General features: G+C 40.7%; 2 protein-coding genes across 2 annotated transcripts; both read left to right on the forward strand.

The window, feature by feature from the left end:
* The first annotated feature begins 5,914 nt into the window (after positions 1–5,914).
* On the forward strand, positions 5,915–21,363 carry LOC307123059 (B-cell receptor CD22-like). The gene is made up of 9 exons (XM_079811448.1): positions 5,915–6,018; positions 6,296–6,350; positions 8,154–8,477; positions 18,979–19,230; positions 19,308–19,571; positions 19,666–19,762; positions 19,843–19,900; positions 19,988–20,059; positions 20,136–21,363. The coding sequence occupies exons 1-9, from the start codon at positions 6,016–6,018 to the stop codon at positions 20,202–20,204; spliced, it is 1,194 nt and encodes a 397-aa protein (XP_079667574.1). The 5' UTR covers positions 5,915–6,015; the 3' UTR covers positions 20,205–21,363.
* LOC307123380 (pregnancy-specific beta-1-glycoprotein 5-like) lies at positions 20,498–26,947 on the forward strand (the record flags this gene model as incomplete). The annotated part of the gene is made up of 9 exons (XM_079811903.1): positions 20,498–20,524; positions 22,299–22,314; positions 23,928–24,269; positions 24,346–24,591; positions 24,677–24,937; positions 25,034–25,136; positions 25,217–25,271; positions 25,359–25,430; positions 25,507–26,947. The coding sequence occupies 9 exons, from the start codon at positions 20,498–20,500 to the stop codon at positions 25,576–25,578; spliced, it is 1,194 nt and encodes a 397-aa protein (XP_079668029.1). The 3' UTR covers positions 25,579–26,947.
* Positions 26,948–27,257: the final 310 nt, after the last annotated feature.

Genomic DNA, 27,257 nt, shown 5'->3' on the forward strand with positions numbered 1-27,257 from the left:
GTCATTGTCAAAAACACTGTGGGCAGTTTATGCATCGTAAGCAGGAGCAATACTAATAATGGGTGTCTTCAGAGCTAATAATGGGCGTCTTCAGAACTAATAATGGGTGTCTTCAGAACTAATAATGGGCGTCTTCAGAGCTAATAATGGGCGTCTTCAGAGCTAATAATGGGCGTCTTCAGAGCTAATAATGGGTGTCTTCAGAGCTAATAATGGGTGTCTTCAGAGCTAATAATGGGCGTCTTCAGAGCTAATAATGGGCGTCTTCAGAGCTAATAATGGGCATCTTTAGAGCTAATAATGGGCGTCTTCAGAGCTAATAATGGGCATCTTTAGAGCTAATAATGGGCGTCTTCAGAGCTAATAATGGGCGTCTTCAGAGCTAATAATGGGTGTCTTCAGAGCTAATAATGGGCATCTTCAGAGCTAATAATGGGCATCTTCAGAGCTAATAATGGGTGTCTTCAGAGCTAATAATGGGCATCTTCAGAGCTAATAATGGGCATCTTCAGAGCTAATAATGGGCATCTTCAGAGCTAATAATGGGCATCTTCAGAGCTAATGTCTTCAGAGCTAATAATGGGTGTCTTCAGAGCTAATAATGGGCATCTTCAGAGCTAATAATGGGCATCTTCAGAGCTAATAATGGGTGTCTTCAGAGCTAATAATTGGTGTCTTCAGAGCTAATAATGGGCGTCTTCAGAGCTAATAATGGGCATCTTCAGAGCTAATAATGGGCATCTTCAGAGCTAATAATGGGTGTCTTCAGAACTAATAATGGGCGTCTTCAGAGCTAATAATGGGCGTCTTCAGAGCTAATAATGGGCGTCTTCAGAGCTAATAATGGGTGTCTTCAGAGCTAATAATGGGTGTCTTCAGAGCTAATAATGGGCGTCTTCAGAGCTAATAATGGGTGTCTTCAGAGCTAATAATGGGTGTCTTCAGAGCTAATAATGGGTGTCTTCAGAGCTAATAATGGGTGTCTTCAGAGCTAATAATGGGTGTCTTCAGAGCTAATAATGGGTGTCTTCAGAGCTAATAATGGGTGTCTTCAGAACTAATAATGGGCGTCTTCAGAGCTAATAATGGGTGTCTTCAGAGCTAATAATGGGTGTCTTCAGAACTAATAATGGGCGTCTTCAGAGCTAATAATGGGTGTCTTCAGAGCTAATAATGGGTGTCTTCAGAACTAATAATGGGAGTCTTCAAAGATAATAATGGGCGTCTTCAGAGCTAATAATGGGCGTCTTCAGAGCTAATAATGGGTGTCTTCAGAGCTAATAATGGGTGTCTTCAAAGATAATAATGGGCGTCTTCAGAGCTAATAATGGGCGTCTTCAGAGCTAATAATGGGTGTCTTCAGAGCTAATAATGGGTGTCTTCAGAGCTAATGATGGGCGTCTTCAGAACTAATAATGGGCGTCTTCAGAGCTAATAATGGGCGTCTTCAGAGCTAATAATGGGTGTCTTCAGAGCTAATAATGGGTGTCTTCAGAGCTAATAATGGGCGTCTTCAGAGCTAATAATGGGTGTCTTCAGAGCTAATAATGGGTGTCTTCAGAGCTAATAATGGGTGTCTTCAGAGCTAATAATGGGTGTCTTCAGAGCTAATAATGGGTGTCTTCAGAACTAATAATGGGAGTCTTCAAAGATAATAATGGGCGTCTTCAGAGCTAATAATGGGCGTCTTCAGAGCTAATAATGGGTGTCTTCAGAGCTAATAATGGGTGTCTTCAGAACTAATAATGGGCGTCTTCAGAGCTAATAATGGGTGTCTTCAGAGCTAATAATGGGTGTCTTCAGAACTAATAATGGGCGTCTTCAGAGCTAATAATGGGTGTCTTCAGAGCTAATAATGGGTGTCTTCAGAACTAATAATGGGAGTCTTCAAAGATAATAATGGGCGTCTTCAGAGCTAATAATGGGCGTCTTCAGAGCTAATAATGGGTGTCTTCAGAGCTAATAATGGGTGTCTTCAGAGCTAATGATGGGCGTCTTCAGAACTAATAATGGGCGTCTTCAGAGCTAATAATGGGTGTCTTCAGAGCTAATAATGGGTGTCTTCAGAACTAATAATGGGCGTCTTCAGAGCTAATAATGGGTGTCTTCAGAGCTAATAATGGGTGTCTTCAGAACTAATAATGGGCGTCTTCAGAGCTAATAATGGGTGTCTTCAGAGCTAATAATGGGTGTCTTCAGAACTAATAATGGGAGTCTTCAAAGATAATAATGGGCGTCTTCAGAGCTAATAATGGGCGTCTTCAGAGCTAATGATGGGCGTCTTCAGAACTAATAATGGGCGTCTTCAGAGCTAATAATGGGTGTCTTCAGAACTAATAATGGGCGTCTTCAGAGCTAATAATGGGAGTCTTCAGAGCTAATAATGGGTGTCTTCAGAACTAATAATGGGTGTCTTCAGAGCTAATAATTGGTGTCTTCAGAGCTAATAATGGGCGTCTTTAGAGCTAATAATTGGTGTCTTTAGAGCTAATAATGGGTGTCTTCAGAGCTAATAATGGGCGTCTTCAGAGCTAATAATGGGAGTCTTCAAAGATAATAATGGGCGTCTTCAGAGCTAATAATGGGCGTCTTCAGAGCTAATAATGGGTGTCTTCAGAGCTAATAATGGGTGTCTTCAGAGCTAATAATGGGCGTCTTCAGAGCTAATAATTGGTGTCTTCAGAGCTAATAATGGGCGTCTTTAGAGCTAATAATTGGTGTCTTTAGAGCTAATAATGGGTGTCTTCAGAGCTAATAATGGGCGTCTTCAGAGCTAATAATGGGAGTCTTCAAAGATAATAATGGGCGTCTTCAGAGCTAATAATGGGCGTCTTCAGAGCTAATAATGGGTGTCTTCAGAGCTAATAATGGGCGTCTTCAGAGCTATGGGCATCTTCAGAGCTAATAATGGGTGTCTTCAGAGCTAATAATGGGTGTCTTCAGAGCTAATAATGGGTGTCTTCAGAGCTAATAATGGGCGTCTTCAGAGCTGATAATGGGCCTCTTCAGAGCTATGGGCATCTTCAGAGCTAATAATGGGCGTCTTAAGAGCTAATAATTGGTGTCTTTAGAGCTAATAATGGGCGTCTTTAGAGCTAATAATGGGCGTCTTCAGAGCTAATAATGGGCGTCTTTAGAGCTAATAATTGGTGTCTTCAGAGCTAATAATGGGCATCTTCAGAGCTAATAATGGGTGTCTTCAGAGCTAATAATTGGTGTCTTCAGAGCTAATAATGGGTGTCTTCAGAGCTAATAATTGGTGTCTTTAGAGCTAAAAATGGGTGTCTTCAGAGCTAATAATGGGCGTCTTTAGAGCTAATAATGGGCGTCTTCAGAGCTAATAATTGGTGTCTTTAGAGCTAAAAATGGGCATCTTCAGAGCTGATAATGGGCATCTTTAGAGCTAATAATGGGCGTCTTCAGAGCTAATAATGGTTCTCTTCAGAGCTATGGGCATCTTCAGAGCTAATAATGGGTGTCTTCAGAGCTAATAATTGGTGTCTTTAGAGCTAATAATGGGTGTCTTCAGAGCTAATAATGGGTGTCTTCAGAGCTAATAATGGGCATCTTCAGAGCTAATAATGGGTGTCTTCAGAGCTAATAATTGGTGTCTTCAGAGCTAATAATGGGTGTCTTCAGAGCTAATAATTGGTGTCTTTAGAGCTAATAATGGGCGTCTTCAGAGCTAATAATGGGTGTCTTCAGAGCTAATAATTGGTGTCTTTAGAGCTAAAAATGGGCGTCTTCAGAGCTAATAATGGGCGTCTTCAGAGCTAATAATGGGCGTCTTCAGAGCTAAAAATGGGTGTCTTCAGAGCTAATAATGGGTGTCTTTAGAGCTAAAAATGGGTGTCTTCAGAGCTAATAATGGGCGTCTTTAGAGCTAATAATGGGCGTCTTCAGAGCTAATAATGGGCGTCTTCATAGCTAATAATGGGCGTCTTTAGAGCTAATAATGGGTGTCTTCAGAGCTAATAATGGGCGTCTTCAGAGCTAATAATGGGTGTCTTCAGAACTAATAATGGGCGTCTTTAGAGCTAATAATGGGTGTCTTCAGAGCTAATAATGGGCATCTTCAGAGCTAATAATGGGTGTCTTCAGAGCTAATAATTGGTGTCTTCAGAGCTAATAATGGGTGTCTTCAGAGCTAATAATTGGTGTCTTTAGAGCTAAAAATGGGTGTCTTCAGAGCTAATAATGGGCGTCTTCAGAGCTAATAATGGGTGTCTTCAGAGCTAATAATGGGCATCTTCAGAGCTAATAATGGGTGTCTTCAGAGCTAATAATTGGCGTCTTCAGAGCTAATAATGGGCGTCTTCAGAGCTAATAATGGGTGTCTTCAGAGCTAATAATTGGTGTCTTTAGAGCTAAAAATGGGTGTCTTCAGAGCTAATAATGGGCATCTTCAGAGCTAATAATGGGCGTCTTCATAGCTAATAATGGGCGTCTTTAGAGCTAATAATGGCCGTCTTCAGAGCTAATAATGGTCGTCTTCAGAGCTAATAATGGGCCTTTTCAGAGCTATGGGCATCTTCAGAGCTAATAATGGGCATCTTCAGAGCTAATAATGGGTGTCTTCAGAGCTAATAATGGGCGTCTTCAGAGCTAATAATGGGCCTCTTCAGAGCTATGGGCATCTTCAGAGCTAATAATGGGCGTCTTCAGAGCTAATAATGGGCGTCTTCAGAGCTAATAATGGGCGTCTTCAGAGCTAATAATGGGTGTCTTCAGAGCTAATAATGGGTGTCTTTAGAGCTAATAATGGGTGTCTTCAGAGCTAATAATGGGTGTTTTCAGAGCTAATAATTGTTGTCTTTAGAGCTAATAATGGGCATCTTCAGAGCTATGGGCATCTTCAGAGCTAATAATGGGCGTCTTCAGAGCTAATAATGGGCGTCTTTAGAGCTAATAATGGGTGTCTTTAGAGCTAATAATGGGCGTCTTTAGAGCTAATAATGGGTGTCTTCACAGCTAATAATGGGCGTCTTTAGAGCTAATAATGGGTGTCTTCACAGCTAATAATGGGCATCTTCAGAGCTATGGGTGTCTTTAGAGCTAATAATGGGTGTCTTCAGAGCTAATAATGGGTGTTTTCAGAGCTAATAATTGTTGTCTTTAGAGCTAATAATGGGTGTCTTCAGAGCTAATAATTGGTGTCTTTAGAGCTAATAATGGGCGTCTTCAGAGCTAATAATGGGCGTCTTTAGAGCTAATAATGGGCGTCTTTAGAGCTAATAATGGGCGTCTTCAGAGCTAATAATGGGCGTCTTCAGAGCTAATAATGGGTGTCTTCAGAGCTAATAATGGGCATCTTCAGAGCTATGGGCATCTTCAGAGCTAATAATGGGCGTCTTCAGAGCTAATAATGGGTGTCTTCAGAGCTAATAATGGGTGTCTTCAGAACTAATAATGGGCGTCTTTAGAGCTAATAATGGGTGTCTTCAGAGCTAATAATGGGCGTCTTTAGAGCTAATAATGGGTGTCTTCAGAACTAATAATGGGCGTCTTTAGAGCTAATAATGGGTGTCTTCAGAGCTAAAAATGGGTGTCTTCAGAGCTAATAATGGGCGTCTTTAGAGCTAATAATGGGTGTCTTCACAGCTAATAATGGGCATCTTCAGAGCTATGGGCGTCTTCAGAGCTAATAATGGGCATCTTCAGAGCTAATAATGGGCGTCTTCAGAGCTAATAATGGGCGTCTTCAGAGCTATGGGCGTCTTCAGAGCTAATAATGGGCGTCTTCAGAGCAAATAATGGGCGTCTTCAGAGCTAATAATGGGCGTCTTCAGAGCTAATAATGGGCGTCTTCAGAGCTAATAATGGGCGTCTTCACAGCTAATAATGGGCGTTCTGACGCCATTTACCAGCAGTGCTGACAGCAGTTTTTTATAACAGCTTGTGGTTTTAAGGGGAAGAGGCCATAAGCTACAGTATTTTTAGTCTATGGCCAGCTTCTCTAGAACGTTTGACTACTTCAGGCTGTTTTGATCGTAATCCTTAGAAGACTTCAGCATCATGGTAATATATTTAATTTGTTGAAATGACTGAAATGGTTTTCTTGACAGTTATCTAAACTCACTAAAGTCACTCTACACTTTGTTTGAGCACGAGGCGGACAGTAAGAGCAGGCAATGAAGGTCATGCAAAGGCTGGACACGTGCTTTAAGTAAAGGGTTTCTGCTAAATGTTAAGAAATAGTGACAGATTATTAGTTTATACGGGTGATATTGCTGTGAGGACAGATCAGATATCTTAAAGAGGCCATAGAGGTCGTGCTAAATCTCATGTCTTGCAGGTTTGTCCAGCTGTACTTCTTCAGTCCTTCGTCTGGATGTCTCTGATGGCAACAGGTAATGATATCTGTGTTGTAGTAACTCAAAGAACACCAGTTGTTGCTCGTAGTGTGTTATGAACTAGTCTCCATTAAAGGGGCATTCACACGGACAGCAATCTGCAGTGACAGAGTGACCAGAAGTCAGTCATTTTCACGAGTTTGCCTTCTGAAGTGACATGAGAAACTGCAATGAATGCTCTGTTAGCATTTATTATACTTCTTTTATAACATAATAAACCAAATATAGTGTCATCTATGAACGTTTTCAATATTAACTTTAATAACCCTCTGGTGCTACTCACGTGGTGATAAAAAAATACAGAATTTTATTTTATTTAAATGAAATGTTTTAAATATATATTTTATAGGGATGCTCAATAATTGGCCACCATATCAATATCGGCCGATATATGTTCTTTTTTTAATGTTGTTGTTATCTGCCCGATATATTAAAGCTGATCAGTAATGTATTATTTCCTTATCGGCCAATATATCGGTTATCGGCTTTCAAAAATAAGGAATTATCGGTTATCGTATCGACCAAAATTTCCTTTTTGTTTTTGTAATAACTAATTTCAAAAAATTATAGAAAATGTTGGCCTTAGATTTATCGGCCAATATATCGGTTATCGGCTTTCAAATATAAAGAATTATCGGTATCGACCAAAATTTCATAATGGCGCATCCCTAATATTTTAGTTTGATAATGCTTTTCATTTAATATTTTGCAAATTTTGGGAATTTTATGGTAGGTTACTAAATTATATTTTTTTGAACTTGAATGCTTTGGAGCAAAGACTTCAGTTTTGTCTCTTTTTAAAGATGAGACACTTGGGAGATTATGGCTGAAGTGGTAAAAATGTAAGTAAACTAAAAAAAGTTATAGAATTTAAGTTTATTATTATGAAATATGCACAAAAACAAAATTTTTTATGAAATATATATTTTCCAAGATATATTTTACTCTAAACAAGTTCTCCAAATTTGAGGTTTATATCTCAAAAAATTAGCCTCATACATTTCATTTGTACAGAGAGTCTGGTCACTCTCCATTGACAAGCGTTTACTTCCTTGTAGGCGGGTACTCTGTTGATGTTTAAAACTATTGGATCTGCCATTCGCCTTAGCCAACTCCTTCACCACTAACGGAGATAGTGGTGAGTCCACTTGTAAAATCCAACTTTTCCTGAACCCTGTGGGGAGGGGACACAACATTATGGACACCAACAAAACTCAGCAAAGATGGTTCTTGCTCCGGCTTTAACTTCTAAATATTTGTCAGCGTTGCCACAACGCCGCCATAACTGAACTACAACTCAAACTAGCGCACAACATCAACGTCATCGTTCTCAGCCACTCTCTCTGTTCGCTGATTGGACCGGTTCAAATTTGACAGGAGAAAACCAGCGAATATACCGCAAACCCAGACGTATTGAAAGTAAATGAACATTGAGCGGAAGTACGTAGGAGGGCGGAGCCAGGCAATCAAAAAATTATCGTTTCATCTCCCATTTATTTCCAATCTAGACTTTTTTGATTGTGAACAATACAAGCCTGACTATTTTTTCAGGATCATTTAACCTTTTCGAATCATATACATGATTGTTGTGTGTGTGTTCACATAGCAAGTGCCACACCAAGTTTCGTACCATTCCGATGAAGTAAAAAACAAAAAAACAAAACATAACATTTTTAGGCCCAAAATTTACGAATAGGACCAAGGTAGTGAAACCAAAAATGAACCATAATTTCAATAAAGATTATTATTATTGTATACATATGCAACTGAAATGCGAGCATGCATTTGTGTGTATTCCAGGTGTGCAGTATGACGTTACTCATATTATCAGCAGTATGTGTGTTGTTCGGCAGTCGACAGTGTACATACCCTGCAAATACGATCATCCTCAACATGAGCAGGGGATTGCAGTGCAATGGTTCCACCAGAAATCACCGGAGGAGGTCAGGGTTTCTCAAGACACTGCGTTTAAAGGCCGCGTGGAGTTTCAGGCTGATGCAGGAAATTGCTCGCTGCTGCTGAGGGACGTGAGAAAGCGTGACGCTGGTTACTTCCGTGTTGTGCTCAGCACTGCCTCCGGGCGAAACTGGACGAACGCTCAGGGAATCCGTCTCGAAGTGACAGGTGAGTGGAGGCTTGAATAATAACGGGTGTGAATAAAGACCTTTTTCATTTTATTGTGCTAACTGTAATTGATTGGCTACTTTAATCATCTACGATAGGTAAGTAACTTGAATATTGTAGTGTTTATTCAATTATTTATTCGTGCACATTAATTAAAAAAATCATGTGGCCTCGATCAAATGATCAGACTCTCATTGCACATTTATACAGACAGTATTCAATACGCAGCTGTGTGAACAGGACATTTCGAGACTCACACACCTGTAAATAAATGTGGTTGTCAAACCCAAAAATGGACAGTGTGAACATAGCCCGTCTCTACATTTTCTGGACTTTTAACCACATTCCTGCAAAACCTGGGCTGTGTGAATGGATCAGGACAGGCAGGGAACTTTAGGGCGACCCTAGTGGTTGTGTCAGGGCAGGCAAGGAGCTCATAAGCTGGAGACAACACAGGACTGAGCTCTGGGGCAGGAGTAAGCTCTGGGGTGGACTCATGGGCTGGAGTGGGCTCTGGAGCAGACTCATTGACAGGGGAGAGCAGTGTGTGGCCCAAACACACAAAATGGCAACTGCCATTACAGGAGGGACAGTCACTGGGGGCCCCTCAGACTATATATCATCGCAGATATGCCAGTGGTGTGTCCTCCAAACTGGAAGCCAGTCTCAAATGCCTACAGACTGATGGTAGCATCAAATGCAGCGCTCATGATGGCCGGAAATACTGATGTGGTATCCATGACGGTTGAAGACTCTGGCGTGGTGTCCATGACGGCTGGAGACTCTGTCGTGGTGTCCATGACGGCTGGAGACTCTAGCGTGGTGTCCATGACGGCTGGAGACTCTGGCATGGCGGCCAAGTCGTGAAGAGGCTCTTGTGTGGTGACCATGTCGTGAAGAGGCTCTGGTGTGGTGACCATGTCGTGAAGAGGCTCTTGTGTGGTGACCATGTCGTGAAGAGGCTTTGGTGTGGTGGCCATGATGGGTGAAGACTCTGACAGCTGGAGACTCTGGTGTGGGGGCCATGTCGTGAAGAGGCTCTGGGATGTCGGCCATGTTGTGAAAAGGCTCTCGCGTGACGGCCATGTCCTAAAGAGGCTCTGGTGTGGTGCCCAAGTCGTGAAGAGGCACTGGTGTGGTGACCATGATGGGTGAAGACTCTGGCGTGGTGTCCATGACTGCTGGAGATTCTGGTGTGGCGGCCATGTCGTGAAGAGGCTCTGGTGTGGCGGCCATGATGACTGGGGAGTCCTCCGCCACTCAGCTGCAGCAAAATGTCTCAAATGCCTACAGACTGATGGTAGCATCAGATGCAGCGCTCATGATGGCCAGAAACACTGATGTGGTATCCATGACGGCTGAAGACTCTGGCATGGTGTCCACGACTGCTGGAGGCTCTGGTGTGGCGGCCATGATGGGTGAAGACTCTGACAGCTGGAGACTCTAGTGTGGCGGCCATTTCGTGAAGAGGCTCTGGGATGTCAGGCATGTCGTAAAGAGGCTCTGGTGTGGCAGCCAAGTTGTGAAGAGGCTCTTGTGTGGCGGCCAGGTCGTAAAGAGGCTCTGGTGTGGCGGCCAGGTTGTGAAGAGGCTCTTGTGTGGCGGCCAAGTCATGAAGAGGCTCTGGTGTGGCGGCCAGGTTGTGAAGAGGCTCTTGTGTGGCGGCCAAGTCATGAAGAGGCTCTGGTGTGGTGGCCAGGTCGTAAAGAGGCTCTGGTGTGGCGCCCAAGTCATGAAGAGGCTCTGGTGTGGCGGCCAGTTCGTGAAGAGGCACTGGTGTGGTGACCATGATGGGTGAAAACCCTGGCGTGGTGTCCATGACTGCTGGAGACTCTGGTGTGGCGGCCATGTTGTGAAGAGGCTCTGGTGTGGGGGCCATGTCGTGAAGAGGCTCTGGTGTGGTGGCCAGGTCGTAAAGAGGCTCTGGTGTGGCGCCCAAGTCATGAAGAGGCTCTGGTGTGGCGGCCAGTTCGTGAAGAGGCACTGGTGTGGTGACCATGATGGGTGAAGACCCTGGCGTGGTGTCCATGACTGCTGGAGACTCTGGTGTGGCGGCCATGTTGTGAAGAGGCTCTGGTGTGGGGGCCATGTCGTGAAGAGGCTCTGGTGTGGTGGCCAGGTCGTAAAGAGGCTCTGGTGTGGCGCCCAAGTCATGAAGAGGCTCTGGTGTGGCGGCCAGTTCGTGAAGAGGCACTGGTGTGGTGACCATGATGGGTGAAGACCCTGGCGTGGTGTCCATGACTGCTGGAGACTCTGGTGTGGCGGCCATGTTGTGAAGAGGCTCTGGGTTGTGGGAAGGGTAGTTCATTGTGGGAAAGCCAAAGAGACATGAGGAGTGCCCTCTAGTGGGAATCAAGGGCACTCCGGCTGGTGTATGTAACAATATTATGTGCTATTTTATTACATTTTAGGGCTTGTTTTAATTCTTTTAATGAGACCAATAAGACTGTAACTACAATTCTTTATTATACAAATGTGACCCGTTACGGCAACCAGGGACACAAGTCGGCAGCACAAGTTACGAGCAAAATGAGAATGAAGCGTTTTTTTTCAAAATTGGTGATTTTCGCTTTTTTGCCGAATCTGTTAGTTGAGATCATGAAGAAGCCTCTCCATGTTTGAGATAGCAGAATTGGTATATTTAAAAGCATACACTTTGAGTTTGAAATCGCCTTGTTTTTAGGAGATTCTAGCATGCAGCAGAGGCGTGTTTCTCTTTTGTTATTGTCCCGCCCTCTAAGGGAAGCGTGGCTCAGTGTTGCCAAGTCCGCTGTTTTTCATGTCCGCGGGTTGAAGCGACCCCAATTATGTGATATTTAGCCCCGGGAATGTGAATTTTAGTAGGCAACCATGCCAAAAAAACACATATTTTACCCCCATTTTTACCGGAGAAGCCCCCCTGAAACGTGATTGGGCTTGTTTTGGGCTAGTTTTGAGTAGCAATTGTGCAGGTTTTGTTGTGAAAACCTGGCAACCCTGGTGGCTGATACACGAGCAGCGAGCAACGAGCAGCTGATAAGAAGTGCAAACCTCCTAGATAACACAATGTCTGAAGCAGTAAAGAACCAACACGATCATCTTTCCCTTGTGCAGAAAGAGAGGGCTGAGTACAATGACATGACTGAAAATAAACATACATACAGGTCCTTGAAAGTGCTTGAATTTATATTGTGCAAGAAGTTTTCTGGAAGAAATTCCATATTATTCTCTCCGGTCCGATAATGTCGCCAACACTTCGTGGAGGTACTTTGTGTAGTACATTGCCATGATGTTCACGCGCGCACAAAACCACTACGGTACCTCAGCGTTTCACAGACACACCGTGAAATATTGCAAAAATAGACTGGTTACATGAGCCTAAGCTCTTTTCAATAAAATCCATGCAAAAGTTAATATCAGATCATTTTAGAATACAGTATAGGACGTAACAAATATTCTTCAGTTTTATGCAAAACAGAAATATGACAAATAGAATATCAGACCTCTGTCATATGGCCAAAAGTAAAGTCCTTGAAAGGTTCTTGAATTTGAAGTTAACCAAGCTGTGGCAACGCTGTATTAACAACTATCCAAACTGTTTTAGACATAAAAGAGCCTTTGTAGGCCTATGTTACCCTTAAATGTCAGAGAAAAGAACAGAATCAGAGATTTTTTTTTCTTATAGAAAATTGAACTTTGCATATTGTACTATAAAAACACATAATTATAGTTGATTTTAGTTTATCATAGTTGATCATGACCAGTGGCGTGCACAGACCTCCTCAGGGGCAGGGGCAGAAGGACCAAAAAGGGCACTAAAAAATATTAAAAAAAAATTATTACTTCAAATAACAGAATCAAATGTATTTTTTTTTACAGAATTTAAATGCATTTATTTATGACATATCACCTGTATTTAAAGCAGTACGCGTCTTTCTGTTGTGTTTTTAAATATTTTAATGACTTCCTCACGATTAATTGGAATATCTCGCTCGATGGAGAGCAGCAGTAGGTCAGAGAGCCTCTCTTCATTACAAAGACTTCGAAGACTGGATTTCACAAGCTTTAACTTTGAAAATGACCGTTCAACTGTAGAGGTGGAGACAGGTAATGTTGCATATATTTTAAGGAGTTGAGAAAGAGATGGGAAAACCGACTCAATCTCATTGTCTTTTAGGCACTTCAGCATTTCCTGCACATTGCTTTTGGGGAAGGAGTAGGATGCATGAAACACTTTAAGTTCTGCGAAGATCTTTTCTTCCTCAATCCCATAGAACTTAGTGACTGTTCTGACAAGTTCAACATCCCCAGGTTCTACTCCTTTTGAACATTTGGATGCTACTGTCAGACTGTGTAAGCCTTTGAGGATAATGCCAGTTGAACTATTATCCTTTCCTTTGAATCGTCTGACCATCTCTTGAGTAATGGTATCCAAAAAGTTGTAGTATACCCTTGCTCGGTAGAAATCCTCCAAATTCTCAGGGTGATAGTCTTCTCCTGTTGACTTGGAACTGTACTTATACCTTGCAGGTATTTTTCTGGGTCTTGTCTCACCAGGTATTTTGTCAGGAAAGTCAATTCCAGCAGCCTCAGCCTTCTCCTTTGCTTTTTCAAACACAATCTTGAATTCACTTTCTGTCCTCAGTTCCTGAAGCCTTTTTAGCACTCCTTCCACCACTGTGTATGACACTGCCAGATCCATATCTTTACGCTGAAGAGCAGCTGAAGCAACAGCAGTCTCCTGAAACACTGGGGTGGTCATCTCCAAACAGAGCATAAACTCAAAATTTATGCTGCGAAACAACATTAGAGCATCACCTGCAGCTGGATCAGGTGGATTGCTGTCTGACATTTTTTTCAACAGCTGCATAACTGCAGAAAGGACTTTCTGCAGTGCTTTTAAGGCATTCTCACGACAGGCCCAGCGTGTGTCAGTCAACCGTTTTAATTCCCAGGTTTTCTCTCCAGCATATAACAATTTTTGCATTTCTATGAATGCAGCATGGCGCTTGCTAGAAGAAGACAGGAAAGTGTTGAGCCTCTCTACCAAATTAAAAAAACGCACAAAATGGGGGCTTGATTTAGCGGTCTCCACAAGCACTAGGTTTAAACAGTGTGCATGGCAGTGCACATATAGTGCTTTTTCATTTTGGCTCTGAATTCTAGCTTGCAGCCCTTTGTAACTAGCACTCATGTTAGCTGCACCATCATAGCCTTGACCCCGGATATTTTCAGTATTCAATCCATTTTCTGAAAGAAGGGTCATTACCACTTCCTCTAAGTCTTTCCCACTTGTTGATTTTACATGACATACTTGGATGAAGCGCTCCTTTATTTCCATGTCATGGACAAACCGGACCACAAAGGATACTTGCTCTGAGTGTGACACATCAGTAGTTTCATCCAAAAGAATTGAAAATATCTTGGCCTCATTAATCTCTTTCAGAATTACATTCCTCACTTGTGTTCCAAGAGATCTTATTAGGTCATTTTGGGTCCTGTTGGATAAAAGTGTCACCTGTGGCTTCTTCTTTTGGGACTGAATCATCTGGATACACTCAATATGCATTCTGAGGACACTATCATATTCAGCTAGAAGGTGCACAAGCTCAAGGAAGTTTCCTCTGTTTGAACTGGTACTACTTTCATCATGGCCTCTAAATGCAAGTCCTTGCCTTGCCAAATATACTGTGATGTCTATCAACCGAAACAGGATTTCTCTGTTTTTCTGTCTTTCTTTTTCATTTTGTAACTCACATTCTGCAGCCTGAGCTTTAAAAGCTTCAACTAAAGACCCCTTTCTATAGTTGGCCCACCTCACCATACTGATCATATGGGCTTCAGTGGAAGCATGCTCATGCATCTTTTCAACAGCCTTCCTCCAGTTAACAACTCCAGCTGTTCTCCATGCTGTTCTGGCTTTAAACTTTTCTTCTGTCAAGAAGAGACGACAACTAAAGCAGTACATGGCATCTTTTTCCACTGAGTACTCCAGCCAGTTGTTACCAGCATACCACTGGCTCTGAAAAGACCGTCCTTGAGGATTTTTTTGAAAGCCAGATACTGGTTGACATGGCCCAAGAGAGCAGCAGAACTTTATGTAGTTGCTATTCACCTTAATTTGATGCTGATCAATGTGAGCTGGGTCTGTTGGAAACTGCAAGGCCATCAAGGATGGGTAAACTTCTGGTGCATCTGGTGCTCTAGCCTTTTCTTGAGTCATCTCGCCTTCAATATCTGCTTCTGCCGCTCCTTCCTCTGTTATCTCTCTATCCTTTTCTTGAATAATCTCTCCTTCAATATCTGCTTCTGCCGCTCCTTCCTCTGTTATCTCTCTATCCTTTTCTTGAGTCATCTCTCCTTCAATATCTGCTTCTGCAGCTTCTTCCTCTGTTATCTCTCTATCCTTTTCTTGAATAATCTCTCCTTCAATATCTGCTTCAGCTGCTCCTTCCTCTGTTCTCTCTCTATCCTTTTCTTGAGTCATCTCTCCTTGTACCTCCATTTTAATCTCTTCCTCCTCTTCACTTGACCTAACGTCTGCTTGTACTTCCTCACTCATCTCACTTTCTTCCTCATTGGCTCTAACCTCTTCTTCATCTTTCTCTCTTGTCTCAACTGCTTTCCCTTGAATCTCATCAATACTCTCCTTATCTGAACTGCAACTCTCTATGAAAAACAAATTACATTATTTTTATATTACAAGGATAGTTCGCCCCAAAATGAAGATTGTTTCTTTTGTGGAACATAAAATTAGTATATATATTGAACAAAAAAGGGGTCAATTTTGTTCCCCACTGGCTTTCAATATATGGTTAAAACCATTCTTAAAAATATTGCACAGAAGAAAGTCATACAAGTTTGGAACTGCATAGGGGTGATTACATTTTCAATTTGGGATAATTATTCCTTTAATAAACACTTGTTATTGTCCTTCCTTAAGTATTAACTATTTTACTGTAACACTCGTTTAATTGCTTATTAGTTTCAACAAAATGTAATTGAAACATTACCTGCATCTTTATTCTCTCTTTTCAGCCAACTTGTGAGAGGGATGCTTCCTTTGGCTGCATCAGAGAGTTCCTTGTTTTTTTTCTTTTTAATCCTTTCTTTCCTTGGCATTCTATGAAAAGACATTGATATAAATAGAATGCATAACACATCAAACAAAAACAGGGAAATTATGATAATATTACTAAATATATATATATATATAATTATTTACTTTTAGTTTGCTAAACAAAACCGTGAGAATCAAGCAGGTAATTATGAGAAATTCATGTTCAGTTTTGTTGATGTTGTAAACCTGTATCATAAGTATGAAAGTATTAGCCTTATAATATTATTAGTATTATAAGTATAAAGTATTTAGAAATAAGATTTCATTAGTTAACTACATTTGTTAACATGAACTAATAATAAACTGCCCTTCTACAGCATTTATTAATCTTAGTTTATATTAATTTCAGCATTTACTAATACATTATTAAAATCAAAAGTTGTATATGTTAATATTAGTTAATACATTGTGTCAAATAACATGAACAAACAATGAACAGCTGTATTGTTATAAAAAATATTGACAAAGATTAAAATATTAATATAACAAATGTATTGCTCATGATAAGTTCATGTTTGTTAATACATTAACTTTACAAATGAGACCTTCATGCATGTGTTACCATGATATCAAATATATAAATTCCATACAAATTTAGAGTTTGACATGGACTTTTTCATCTCACTAGATTTATTTCCCCAAGCTAAGATAAAAAAAAAATTGAATGACATTGTCAGTCTCAGAATGCTGCAGCTGAACTCAGGACGAGTTATGCTTTTATTATAATTAAGCATAACTTGCACGCTCCCGCAACCTTTACAGTAGCGTGGTGATAGGATAAGTTATGATTTTCTGTGTTAGCTTACCTGCTGATCGTGTGGTTCGAAAACTCGCGCGGCTAACTGGTGTGCTGTGCTGTGTTCAGTGCGTTGGCTACGTGCCGTGCATAGACCTGAAAAGGAAACTCCGCCTACCAATCCACCTCCGCCAAAAAAAATAAAACAAATAATACTTTTTGTAATATTGTTAGTGCCAAAATGGTATATAAGCGTATTATTATTTATTGAAATATTTATAATCATAGTAATAAATATTATTCAATATTACCAGGGAGGGGCACATTACATTTTGAGACAAAAGGGGCAGGGGCTTGAGCCCCCCCGGCCCCCCCCCCCTTGTGCACGCCACTGATCATGACGGTTATCACAGAATCCTGTTAAAAAGTCCCAATGCTACACAATGAATTCAATTCACCAAGTTTTATGTAGAAAACCAGCAAATAACAAATAAAAAGGTTTTATAAAAAGATAAAACTCACATATTTCAGCCTCTAAATCATTTTTAGTCAAAAAAGATAAATTACTGACATTTACAATGCACATTATCCTTTATTATTAATAGTATGCGGTCCGATTGTAACCATGCAGCTTTACAGGGGGTTTGGCTTATCTAAATCAGATGTAAATGAGCCCTATTGTCACTCCCAGCAGGTGAGAACAAACTCTTTAGAGGCAAATTTCTCCCTGTTTAGCTTTTTTGAGTGCCTACTTTCAAATGGCCACAACTTCTCCAAATATTATCACTGGACAGCTTGGAGACTACGCTTTCAGAATCTGTAAATAACTCAAAATGCCCCAGAACCGACTTGTGTCCCTACCTTCCGTAACTGGTCACAAATGTGTCAGTGTCATTAAAAGTGTCTACAACGTGTATAAAACTGATCTGAGATCAGGTAAAATCATATAGACACTGGTTCATGGGTTCACAGTGATTATTGTCCACTAGTGCTGAACCATTACATTGAAAAACGTTTCAAAACAGTTATGACTTAACGAAGCCCGGTCTTTTACTAAAATCATGAGTTTGGCAATTTGATACACGTCCTGAATCACTGGCCCTAAACAAATGATTCACAAAGGTTTCAAAGCTTCATGAAGCAGTGTTTCTCTCTGGCCCAGATGCGGAGGTGGAGGTAAAAACCGAGTCTGACATTGTGACGGAGGGAGATTGGATTTGCTTTATCTGCGGTTCATGCATTCCCTCCATGACTGTACCAACCTACATCTGGAGGAAAGATGGGCATCTGTATAGTCAGCGCTATGGGGACAACGCGCTTGATCTGGAGTCTGTCGGGCTGGAGGACAGTGGCCAATATTTCTGCACCTTAAGTGGCCATGAGGGACTCAACTCCATGGGCCCTATCTTGCACCCAGCGCAATTGACTTTGTACACCGACGCATGTGTCATTCCTATTTTGCACCCGCGCAAAGCGCGCTTTTCCCTCCACAGAAGCACGTCGCTAAACTAGTGAATGAACTTGCGCTCCCTGGGCGGTTCAGCGCAAAAAAGGAGGCGTGTTCCGGCGCAAACAATCCCTGGTGCTATTTTGCTGTTCCATTAAACAATTGCGCCACTGACCAGAAAAAACCTAGTCTAAAGTCAGTGGCGCGTTGCGCGTTGTTCATTATGCTATTTTAAGGGCGCATGCTTGACCATAATGTATAGCGTGCACAACGCGCATACACTTTGCTCATGTAATCTACACAGATGCAACAGTTATTTTTGCAAATCATAAATTGTTGCACTAAAAAAATATTAACACATGAGATGACGGAAATCATTGTGGTGTGCCACGAAGATGTGAAAAAATAGGCATAAATCTAGCTTACAAATGATTCAGGCTAATTGTAAAAATTAAGGATAAGACCTGTTTGCCCAATAGTGGCAAGACATATTTGTATATAAGGACATCTGACAAATTGGTTTGTCCGTCAAGAACCAGGAAAAAAAATCGACTGAAAAACTGAAAAACCTGAAAGACTGAAAAAAAAAGACTGTGAAATCACCTTTACCATAATGTACAACATTACAACTTCACTTCTCTGTCTTTCACTGCTCTTACAAGAACATCAGTCTCCTCGGTTGTGAACCGCTCCTGGTGTGCGCCTGGTAAATACACCATAATAATAGCAATCCATAATGGAACTTGCGCACCTGCTTTTAAAGGGAATGTTGGATGACGCTCGGATTGGTTTATTCACGTTACGCCCAAACCACACCTATGAATAATGAAGCTACTTCAGACCAACCCATTTTAGATTTGCGCCGGGCGCAAGAGCCATTTATCCCGCCGGGAAAATAGCAACAGCGCCGAGACCCGCCCACAAAGTTACTTGCGCTTCGCGCTTTGACAGTTGCGTTTCAGATCGTTAAAATAGGGCCCCATATCTGTTGACATCACTGTTAGACCCGGATGTAAGTGAGCTGAGAACTTTATTTTGAAACCCCTCACATGTTCCTTAGAAAATGTAAAAATGTCTTTAAAATTAGACGTCAATAAAAGTTGTTAGAAGTGTAGTAGTGGCTCAGGGACAATGTTGCATAAAAACTCATTGAACTACATCCCAAAGTGTCTACATCGCTTGAGTTTTGCTGCGTTTTCACACTTGTTTGTATTTTCAGATCCTCCAAAGAGCGTCTCAGTGTCTGTCAGTGCATCTGAAATAGTGGAGGCAGATTCAGTGACTCTGAGCTGCAATAGTGATGCAAAACCACTGGCAGAAATCAGCTGGATTAAAGGAGAAATGACTGTAGGATCTGGAGGAGTCTACATCATCTCAGACCTCAGCTCTGATGACAGTGGAGAATACAAGTGCAGATCCAGAAATAAATATGGAGAGAAAGACTCTGATGCTGTGAAGATGAATGTCATGTGTGAGTTAATAACTGTGAGTCAGTGAATCATCTGGTTATAGTGAGTTATCCAATAATGTTATTTTTGTCTCTTTCAGACGCACCAAGAGATGTTGTGGTGACCCTTAATTCATCTGGAGTAATAGTGGAGGGAGATTCAGTGACTCTGAGCTGCAGCAGTGACTCAAACCGTCCTGCTCTGAACTTCAGCTGGTTTAAGGAGGATCAAACCTCAGCTGTTGGATCTGGACAGAGTTTCAGCATCTCCAGCTTTAGCTCCAGTTCCAGTGGACGCTTCTACTGTGAGGCTCAGAATAAATACGGATCTCAGAGATCAGCGTCTGTGTCTCTGTCTGTTAAAGGTGAGAATCTCAGTTTTGTAGGTCAGTGTCTGTATGTAGTGAGTGAAAGCGCTGGTCTCAGAAGAGTTTCTCTCTCTTTCTCTCGTCTGCACAGCTGAAGAAAGCGTCTGGTCTTCAGTTATAGTGGGAATCAGTGCAGCCGCTGTCATGACTGTGATACTGATGCTCGTCGTCTGGCTGTTGATCAGAAGGTGAGAGAGACTCTGTGTCTGGACCGTCATGAAGACTCAGAGTCGGTTTGTGTTCATGTTCATTTCTTCTTCTCTCACAGGAAACGAGCGACTCCATCAGAAGAGCAAAACCCCAGAGGATCACGACGCCATAAAACAGTGTGGCAATCTTCTCATGCTTCTTCTCATGTGTGTCCTGTCAGTTATAAAGGGAGAATTAACTCTCTCATCATTGTGTGTCGTCAGGTCGAGTCTCCTGCAGACACCTACATGACCCTTGACACCAAGTCCAGATGTGCTGAATACGACACACTGGATGTGAGTTACTCTGCTGTTGTTGTGAAGGTGTAACATGAGATCTTATTTGTGATGCACATGTTCATTTCTTCTCTAGAATATGAAGAGATCCTGTGACACAGACGGTCCTGAAGATCAGGATTCTACATATAACATGGACAATTGAAGTCGTCATATCATGTCTTTTTTATGATTTACTTTCCCCCGTGAGATGCACTTATAACATTAGTAAGATTTCCACCCTCTCTCTGACAGTGGATATTTCCTTCTGTGCCTTTAAGAAATGCCACTTGGAATCTCTGTGACGTAACTAAGTTCAGAATGAGCCGATGTTAAAGATCAGTTTTAATCTGTTGTGCAGTGTATGATGGTCACATTTCTTTCTTTAATGATATAACAAAATTCTGATTCCCTCTCTATGATTATGTGTGTGCAGTTACACGTAGCTTCCTCTAGGTGATGTGTCAGGCCGGTGAGGCTGTACAGGTGTGTGTGTGTGTGTGTGTGTGTGTGTGTGTGTGTGTGTGTGTGTGTGTGTGTGTGTGGAGTGTTGACGCTGTCCAAGGTTCTGATCATTCACTCATCAACTGTTGTCAAACTGATTCTGTTACAAAATAAAAGAGAGGGGCACAAACATGTAGAACTCAAGATCTCAAGAAAGGGATAGTTCACCCAAAAATGAAAATGACCCCATGATTTACTCACCCTCACGCCATCCGAAGTGACTTTCTTCTTTCAGACGAACAATATCCTGGCTCTTCCAAGCTTTATAATGGCAGTGAATAGACCCCTTCATGGTTTACGTCACAGGAAAATTCGCTGTTCGCATTGCTCATGTCGGGGTCAGAAAGTTCATTCCTCCTCATTGACTTGTGTGTTAACCAGAGAATTTCTCGTTGAGAAAAAAATGCCTACTTGCGTCGTGAACTGTGAAAATCGCACCAGTTGTGGAGTCAAGTTTTTCAGGATTCCTGCAGGATCTCATCCGTTAAAATAATAGACGACATCTGTGGCTGCAAGCTATTGAACGGGCTGGTGTGTGTTAATGATGTCACACAGGTGGTGGAGTAATGACTGCTTTTAATGAATGAGTTTGAGATCGAATTCATGCTAGATTTTTTGCTATAAATTATGGACATGGTATCTGAGGAGTAATTCTCTTTTTTCTCCGTTATTTTGTTTTATTTCGAGATTCAATCATAAGCTTGTTCTTACTAGGGCACGTAGGCTATGTACATGTGCACTGTTCAAAAAAGGTGTTTTAAATCTCTTGACAAACCAAATGACATATGTATGTATTTGAAATAAAATATATGATCGTACTGAATGTCAGCTTGCTTATTTTGCTCAAGATAAGGATTTATTAAGTCCACTTGTCATGCAAACAAGAAACTATGCTTCTAACCACAGGTCGAGAGCTGTTGTTCTTTGCGAATATTCGTTCTATGGTTTCGGGAAACACCCAATGTTGATAAAGACGGAACTTGCGACCATAAGTTCCCTGGGCAACTTGATAACACAGATCTATTAAAAGCAGAGTTATTGGAGTTGAGTTGGTGAAGAGATGCCGGAAGTATTGTTCAGGTATCCTCCAGTTGTGATTGACAGAATAAGACTAACAAGCTCTTTTCGTTCAGAACTTAATGTGGCATTATCAGACGTTACACCTTCTGTGAGTCTTCTCAGTTCATCATTATATCCATTATCATCCTGGACTCAATATAGCTAAACATATTCACAATTGATTTTTTGGCCGTTTGACTGGATTTATGTGGCATATCTAGAATGATTTGTTATATGAGGGCGTTAAGATTAATATTTACTGAAGACGATCAACAGAAACTGTTATTCACGAAAATGTGTTGCATGGACACTTGTACGAACGTGGCAATAAAAACGGAAAGAAAAAGAGGAAGGAGCACAGAAGTGTTATCTTCTTTAGTGGGTGTCACATCCTTAGTTTCAGGAGTATTTCAGTGTCCTCTCATTTAGAGGAATCTATTGTGTGTTGTCAGTATTTGAATGAATGCATCGGGACATGTTTTTGTGTTTTTCTTTGAACTTGACACACGTCTTAAAAACAGTGGTGTTCATCTGTCCATCTAGCGTGTGTTTTTGTAGAATTTACACTAGTGTCATGTGACTGGAGGAGGAGCATTTTACATCCAGACTGAGGAAATGATGAGAGAGGAAGTCAAGCAAACTTTGAAATAAAGTTCTCACGGTCAAGCTCTCTCAGCTCTTTTGTTTTCTCCTGCAGGTTACAGTAAAGTCAGGTAGGACAGTTCTCTAAATGTGTCTAATGGATTCATCCAGAGTTTCAGTGCAGACTGACAGATTGACTTCTTGCTGCCTGATCAATATCTGTCTGAAACCATGCAAAAACCCTTATCCCTCTATGGTACGCAATATGATATCAATGAGGAAAAAATTATTTGTGGTGTTTTTCCTGCTTAAAATTGGATACTATGACAATATCAATAACATTTTTCCAAAAATTGTTGTTTATTTATTTTTTAAAAGTTTGTTGCTTCAAGGCAACATTGTACCACAATGGACAAATTGATACATTTGACATTTTCATGTAAAAAAAAAGAAATATAATTATTGAAAACATCCATTTCTTTAACCAGACACTTGAACAAACACATTTATCCAGTTTTTAATGTAATACAAATTTCATATTTAATAAAAAGTAACATTTGAAATTCCGCTGTTGCTCTCAGGCAACATTGTACCATCGTGGAACACAAGTATTACCAAACCATCATATCAAGTTTTCATATCAAGCTATCATATCCATATTCATCCTCATCTCCATCTTCACTCTCTCCCTGCTGGATTGTCACTATGACCCTCATCTTCCTCATCAAAGTACAACACCTCACCCTCATCAACTGCAGTTGTGTTTTATACCTTTTTTTGTGCAATAGTAAATGTGCAGATCATAATATGTGCAATTACAGTATGTAAATTACTATTCTTATAAGTGCATTACAAAATCATGCAAAAATGCTAATATATTTAGAGAATTCTAGCTCTTTTCCTTACAAATATAATATATTTGTATCCACCCTAGTATGTCTGGTATGGCCTTATGCGATTCCATTATGGTACAATGTTGCCTTGAGGCAACACACAGTTTTTTGCTATTTACTCTAAAACATTTGATGATAAATAATGTAAAGTTCTTGAAAAAACTTCTTTACTTACTAGTGAAGGTGACTCATATTTTTTGTGGGTGATTAACTGGACACAAATTTGTGAAAAATGCACTTTTCATTGGAGAAAATATGGAGCCATGTGACCTGTGCACATGTGCTGAAACAGGACACAAAATGGACCCCTGTGGGTCATGTGACAATTTTTTTGCACTTTCATTGATTAGTATTTGAGTTCTTCTTCCCTGAGACAGGTTTGACCAATAAATTGGTGTGTCATTTGATTAAAAATAAACTAAAATAGACTATGTTGCCTGGAGGCAACACCGTACCATAGAGGGTTATATGTCTTATGTGTGATTTTAATCATCTGCTTAATGTCTTCCAGAATGTTTGGTCTTTTCTCTCTGATTTCTCTGCTCGTGATTCCTGGTGAGTTTGAAGCAAACCCTTATTTTAAGTTATTGCACTGGAGGTTAGACGGTTAAACAACATGTAAAATGTCCACAATGCCCAACCTATATGTTGCTGTTGCTTTATTTTGTATTTGGATGTTTACAATAAATGTAAAGTAAAACTGAAGCTGTACTCTATTAAAGCACATCTTACTTCTGAAGTGCTTTTGTCATTTAAAGAAAAACATTGAAATAAAACCACAAATACACTGCATGGTTTAAGAGATGAATATGCATTTTAAAATCAGTGTTTGGCTGTTTTATATTTTCCAGGGATTTGCAGTCAGGAATGGAAGGTTCAGTACTCGAGTATGAGTAAATGTGTCCTAAAGGGTTCAACAGCATCTTTATCAGGCATTTATAAACACCCAGATCATCTCACTGTGACTAAGACAATTTGGACCGTAAACCCAGTTAAAGACAAAAAAAACATCAATCTGTTGAATTATCCAGATTACAGAGGCAGAGTTCAGACCTTCCAGAGCGATCAAACGTCCTTTCTCAGACTCAGTAATGTGAGCCGTGAGGATGAAGGAATGTACTGCCTCAGAATCCTGACAAATGTAGAAAGGCAAAAATATCTGGGTTTTCCTGGGATTGAGCTCAATGTCACAGGTACAGTCAAACTAATATTGCTCTGACAGATTTGACTCTGTTCTTTCATATAAATCAGTTTTGTCTGTGATTTCAGAGCTCAGAGTGGAGATTCCTGAAGAGGTCGTTGAGGAACATTCGCCTGTTTTAGTTTGTAGCACCACCTGTGACCTCTCGGAAAAAACATACCTCTGGTATAAAAACGGCAGGCCTTTATCAGAACCGCTCGACAGGAATGAGCTGTTGCTGCAGTCGGTCAGCAGTGACGATACGGGAAACTACAGCTGTGCAGTGAGACATCTGGAACATCTGTCGTCTCCTGCCGTCACTCTCAGTGTCAGATGTACGTCACACACTTTCACCTGTTCATCTAAATTCAATCCTGACTAATCAAATGATCGACTGAGTAATTTGAGTCTTTTCTTCAGATCCTCCAAAGAGCGTGTCAGTGTCGGTCAGTCGGTCTGTAATAGTGGAGGGAGATTCAGTGACTCTGAGCTGCAGCAGTGACTCAAACCCTCCTGCTCTGAACTTCAGCTGGTTTAAGGAGGATCAAACCTCAGCTGTTGGATCTGGACAGAGTTTCAGCATCTCCAGCTTTAACTCCAGTTCCAGTGGACGCTTCTACTGTGAGGCTCAGAATAAATACGGATCTCAGAGATCAGCGTCTGTGTCTCTGTCTGTTAAAGGTGAGAATCTCCTGGTTTTGTAGGTCAGTGTCTGTATGTAGTGAGTGAAAGCGCTGGTCTCAGAAGAGTTTCTCTCTCTTTCTCTCATCTGCACAGCTGAAGAAAGCGTCTGGTCTTCAGTCACAGTTATAGTGGGAATCAGTGCAGCCGCTGTCATGACTGTGATACTGATGCTCGTCGTCTGGCTGTTGATCAGAAGGTGAGAGAGACTCTGTGTCTGGACCGTCATGAAGACTCAGAGTCTGTTTGTGTTCATGTTCATTTCTTCTTCTCTCACAGGAAACGAGTGACTCCATCAGAGCAAAACCCCAGAGGAAACCCACAAGTGGCAACAGTGTGGCAATCTTCTCATGCTTCTTCTCATGTGTGTCCTGTCAGTTATAAAGGGAGAATTAACTCTCTCATCATTGTGTGTCGTCAGGTCGAGTCTCCTGAGGACGCCTACATGACCCTTGACCCCAAGTCCAGATGTGCTGAATACGACACACTGGATGTGAGTTATTCTGCTGTTGTTGTGAAGGTGTAACATGAGATCTTATTTGTGATGCATATGTTCACTTCTTCTCTAGAATATGAAGAGATCCTGTGACACAGACGACCCTGAAGATCAGGACGCCATTTATTATAACATGGACAAATGATTAATCCAAGTGGTCATATCATGTATTTTTTAATTAATATTTTTTTGTTCCCCTTTAGATTAACTTATAAAAGTCATTAGTAAGATTTCCACACTCTCTCCGACTTAACGGTTGATGTTTGTTTCTTTATTCATGGTAGTGAAGATTATTTGTTCTTCTTACTTTATCAACCTTAGTAAAGTCCGTTTACTGTTACTATGATTAAAGGTGCAGTGTGTGCTTTTTAGCGGCATCTAGTGGTGAGATTGTGAATTGCACCCCCCAACGCTCAACACCTCTCTTTTGGAGCACATAGAGAAGCTACAGTGGCCGACACAGTATCTGACACTATATGTCATCGGAGAGAGCAGAGAGCGACTAGCACTCTGTAGAGCAGTTTGTCCGTTTAGAGCTACTGTAGAAACGTGGCGGCGCAAAATGGCGATTTCACTGAGGAGACCTGCCGTGTATGTAGATAGAAATGCCTCTTTCTAAGGTAATAAAAACATAACAGTATATTAAGTAAGTTCTTTATACTCCACTGAAAATATAGTTATGTATATTATATTGCATTTCTGTCAAAAGATCCACATGAATACTACACAACGATCCTTTAAAGGGATAGTTCACCCCAAAAAAATATAATTATGTCATAATTTAGTCACGTTCAAGTTGTTCCAAACCTGTATGAATTTCTTTGTTCTGCTGAACACAAAGGAAGATATTTGGAAGAATGTTTATAACTAAGCAGATCTCGGCAGCCATTGACTACCATAGTGGGGAAAAATTACTATGGTAGTCAATGGCTGCCGAGAACTGCTTGGTTACAAACATTCTTCCAAATATCTTCCTTTGTGTTCAGCAGAACAAAATAAATGTATACAGGTTTGGAACAACTTGAACGTGACTAAATGATGACATAATTTTCATTTTTGGGTGAACTGTCCCTTTATCCTCCTACTTTTAACATCTGAAGTGTTCATTGCTTTATTTGTAGAGTTACGCTTTTAATTTTTTTGGATGTTGGTATATGCTAAATGATTTGTATTAAAATGTAGTCTTTTGACTTTTGATTAATGTCTTTTATTCCTTTTTATGAATCTTATTAATATATTTTTTAGGAATTCTAGTCATTGATAGCTATGTATTCATTTAATCATCATTCATTTTTATATTCCTTATGTTGCATTATTATTCTTTTACATGTTGATGTCTTTAATCATTTATATATTTTCTACGATGCTCTGATAGGTTTGATTATTTCCAAATGTAAGACCTTTGGTGTCTCTTCTGGGCTATAAGATCGAGTGGGTGTATTTACCATCATAATCTATGTACGTGATGATGTATTTATGTCCTTTGCCATTCCATCATGAACTACATTTCCCATAAACCTTTGCCAGGACTCATTATCTGATTACATCCACTTGTGTGTCATTAGGTTGTTTATCTCTTTGTATATAAACTAGTGGTGGGCCGTTATCTGCGTTAATATGCTGCGTTAACGTGAGACTTTTATCGGCAATAAAAAAAATATTGCCGTTAATCTATACTCAAAGTTGGTTTGGGAGCTGGGTCTATACTACGCAAGCAATGATGACTTTCACCTTGAAATTTTAGCACGGATGTACACCTAGCCGAATTGCACTGTAGGGGGCGAGAGAACGAGTCTTTGAACCTGTGTGTATGCCTACTAGTGT

Source organism: Gobio gobio (genome assembly GCF_949357685.1).
Source record: "Gobio gobio genome assembly, chromosome: 3".
NCBI lineage: Eukaryota > Metazoa > Chordata > Actinopteri > Cypriniformes > Gobionidae > Gobio > Gobio gobio.

Excerpts from the sequence above, each read along its gene's own strand:
- LOC307123059 (XM_079811448.1), top strand. Across the intron at positions 19,763-19,842 it reads GTCTGGCTGTTGATCAGAAG|GAAACGAGCGACTCCATCAG; the intron begins GTGAGAGAGACT and ends CTTCTCTCACAG. Across the intron at positions 19,901-19,987 it reads GATCACGACGCCATAAAACA|GTCGAGTCTCCTGCAGACAC; the intron begins GTGTGGCAATCT and ends GTGTGTCGTCAG.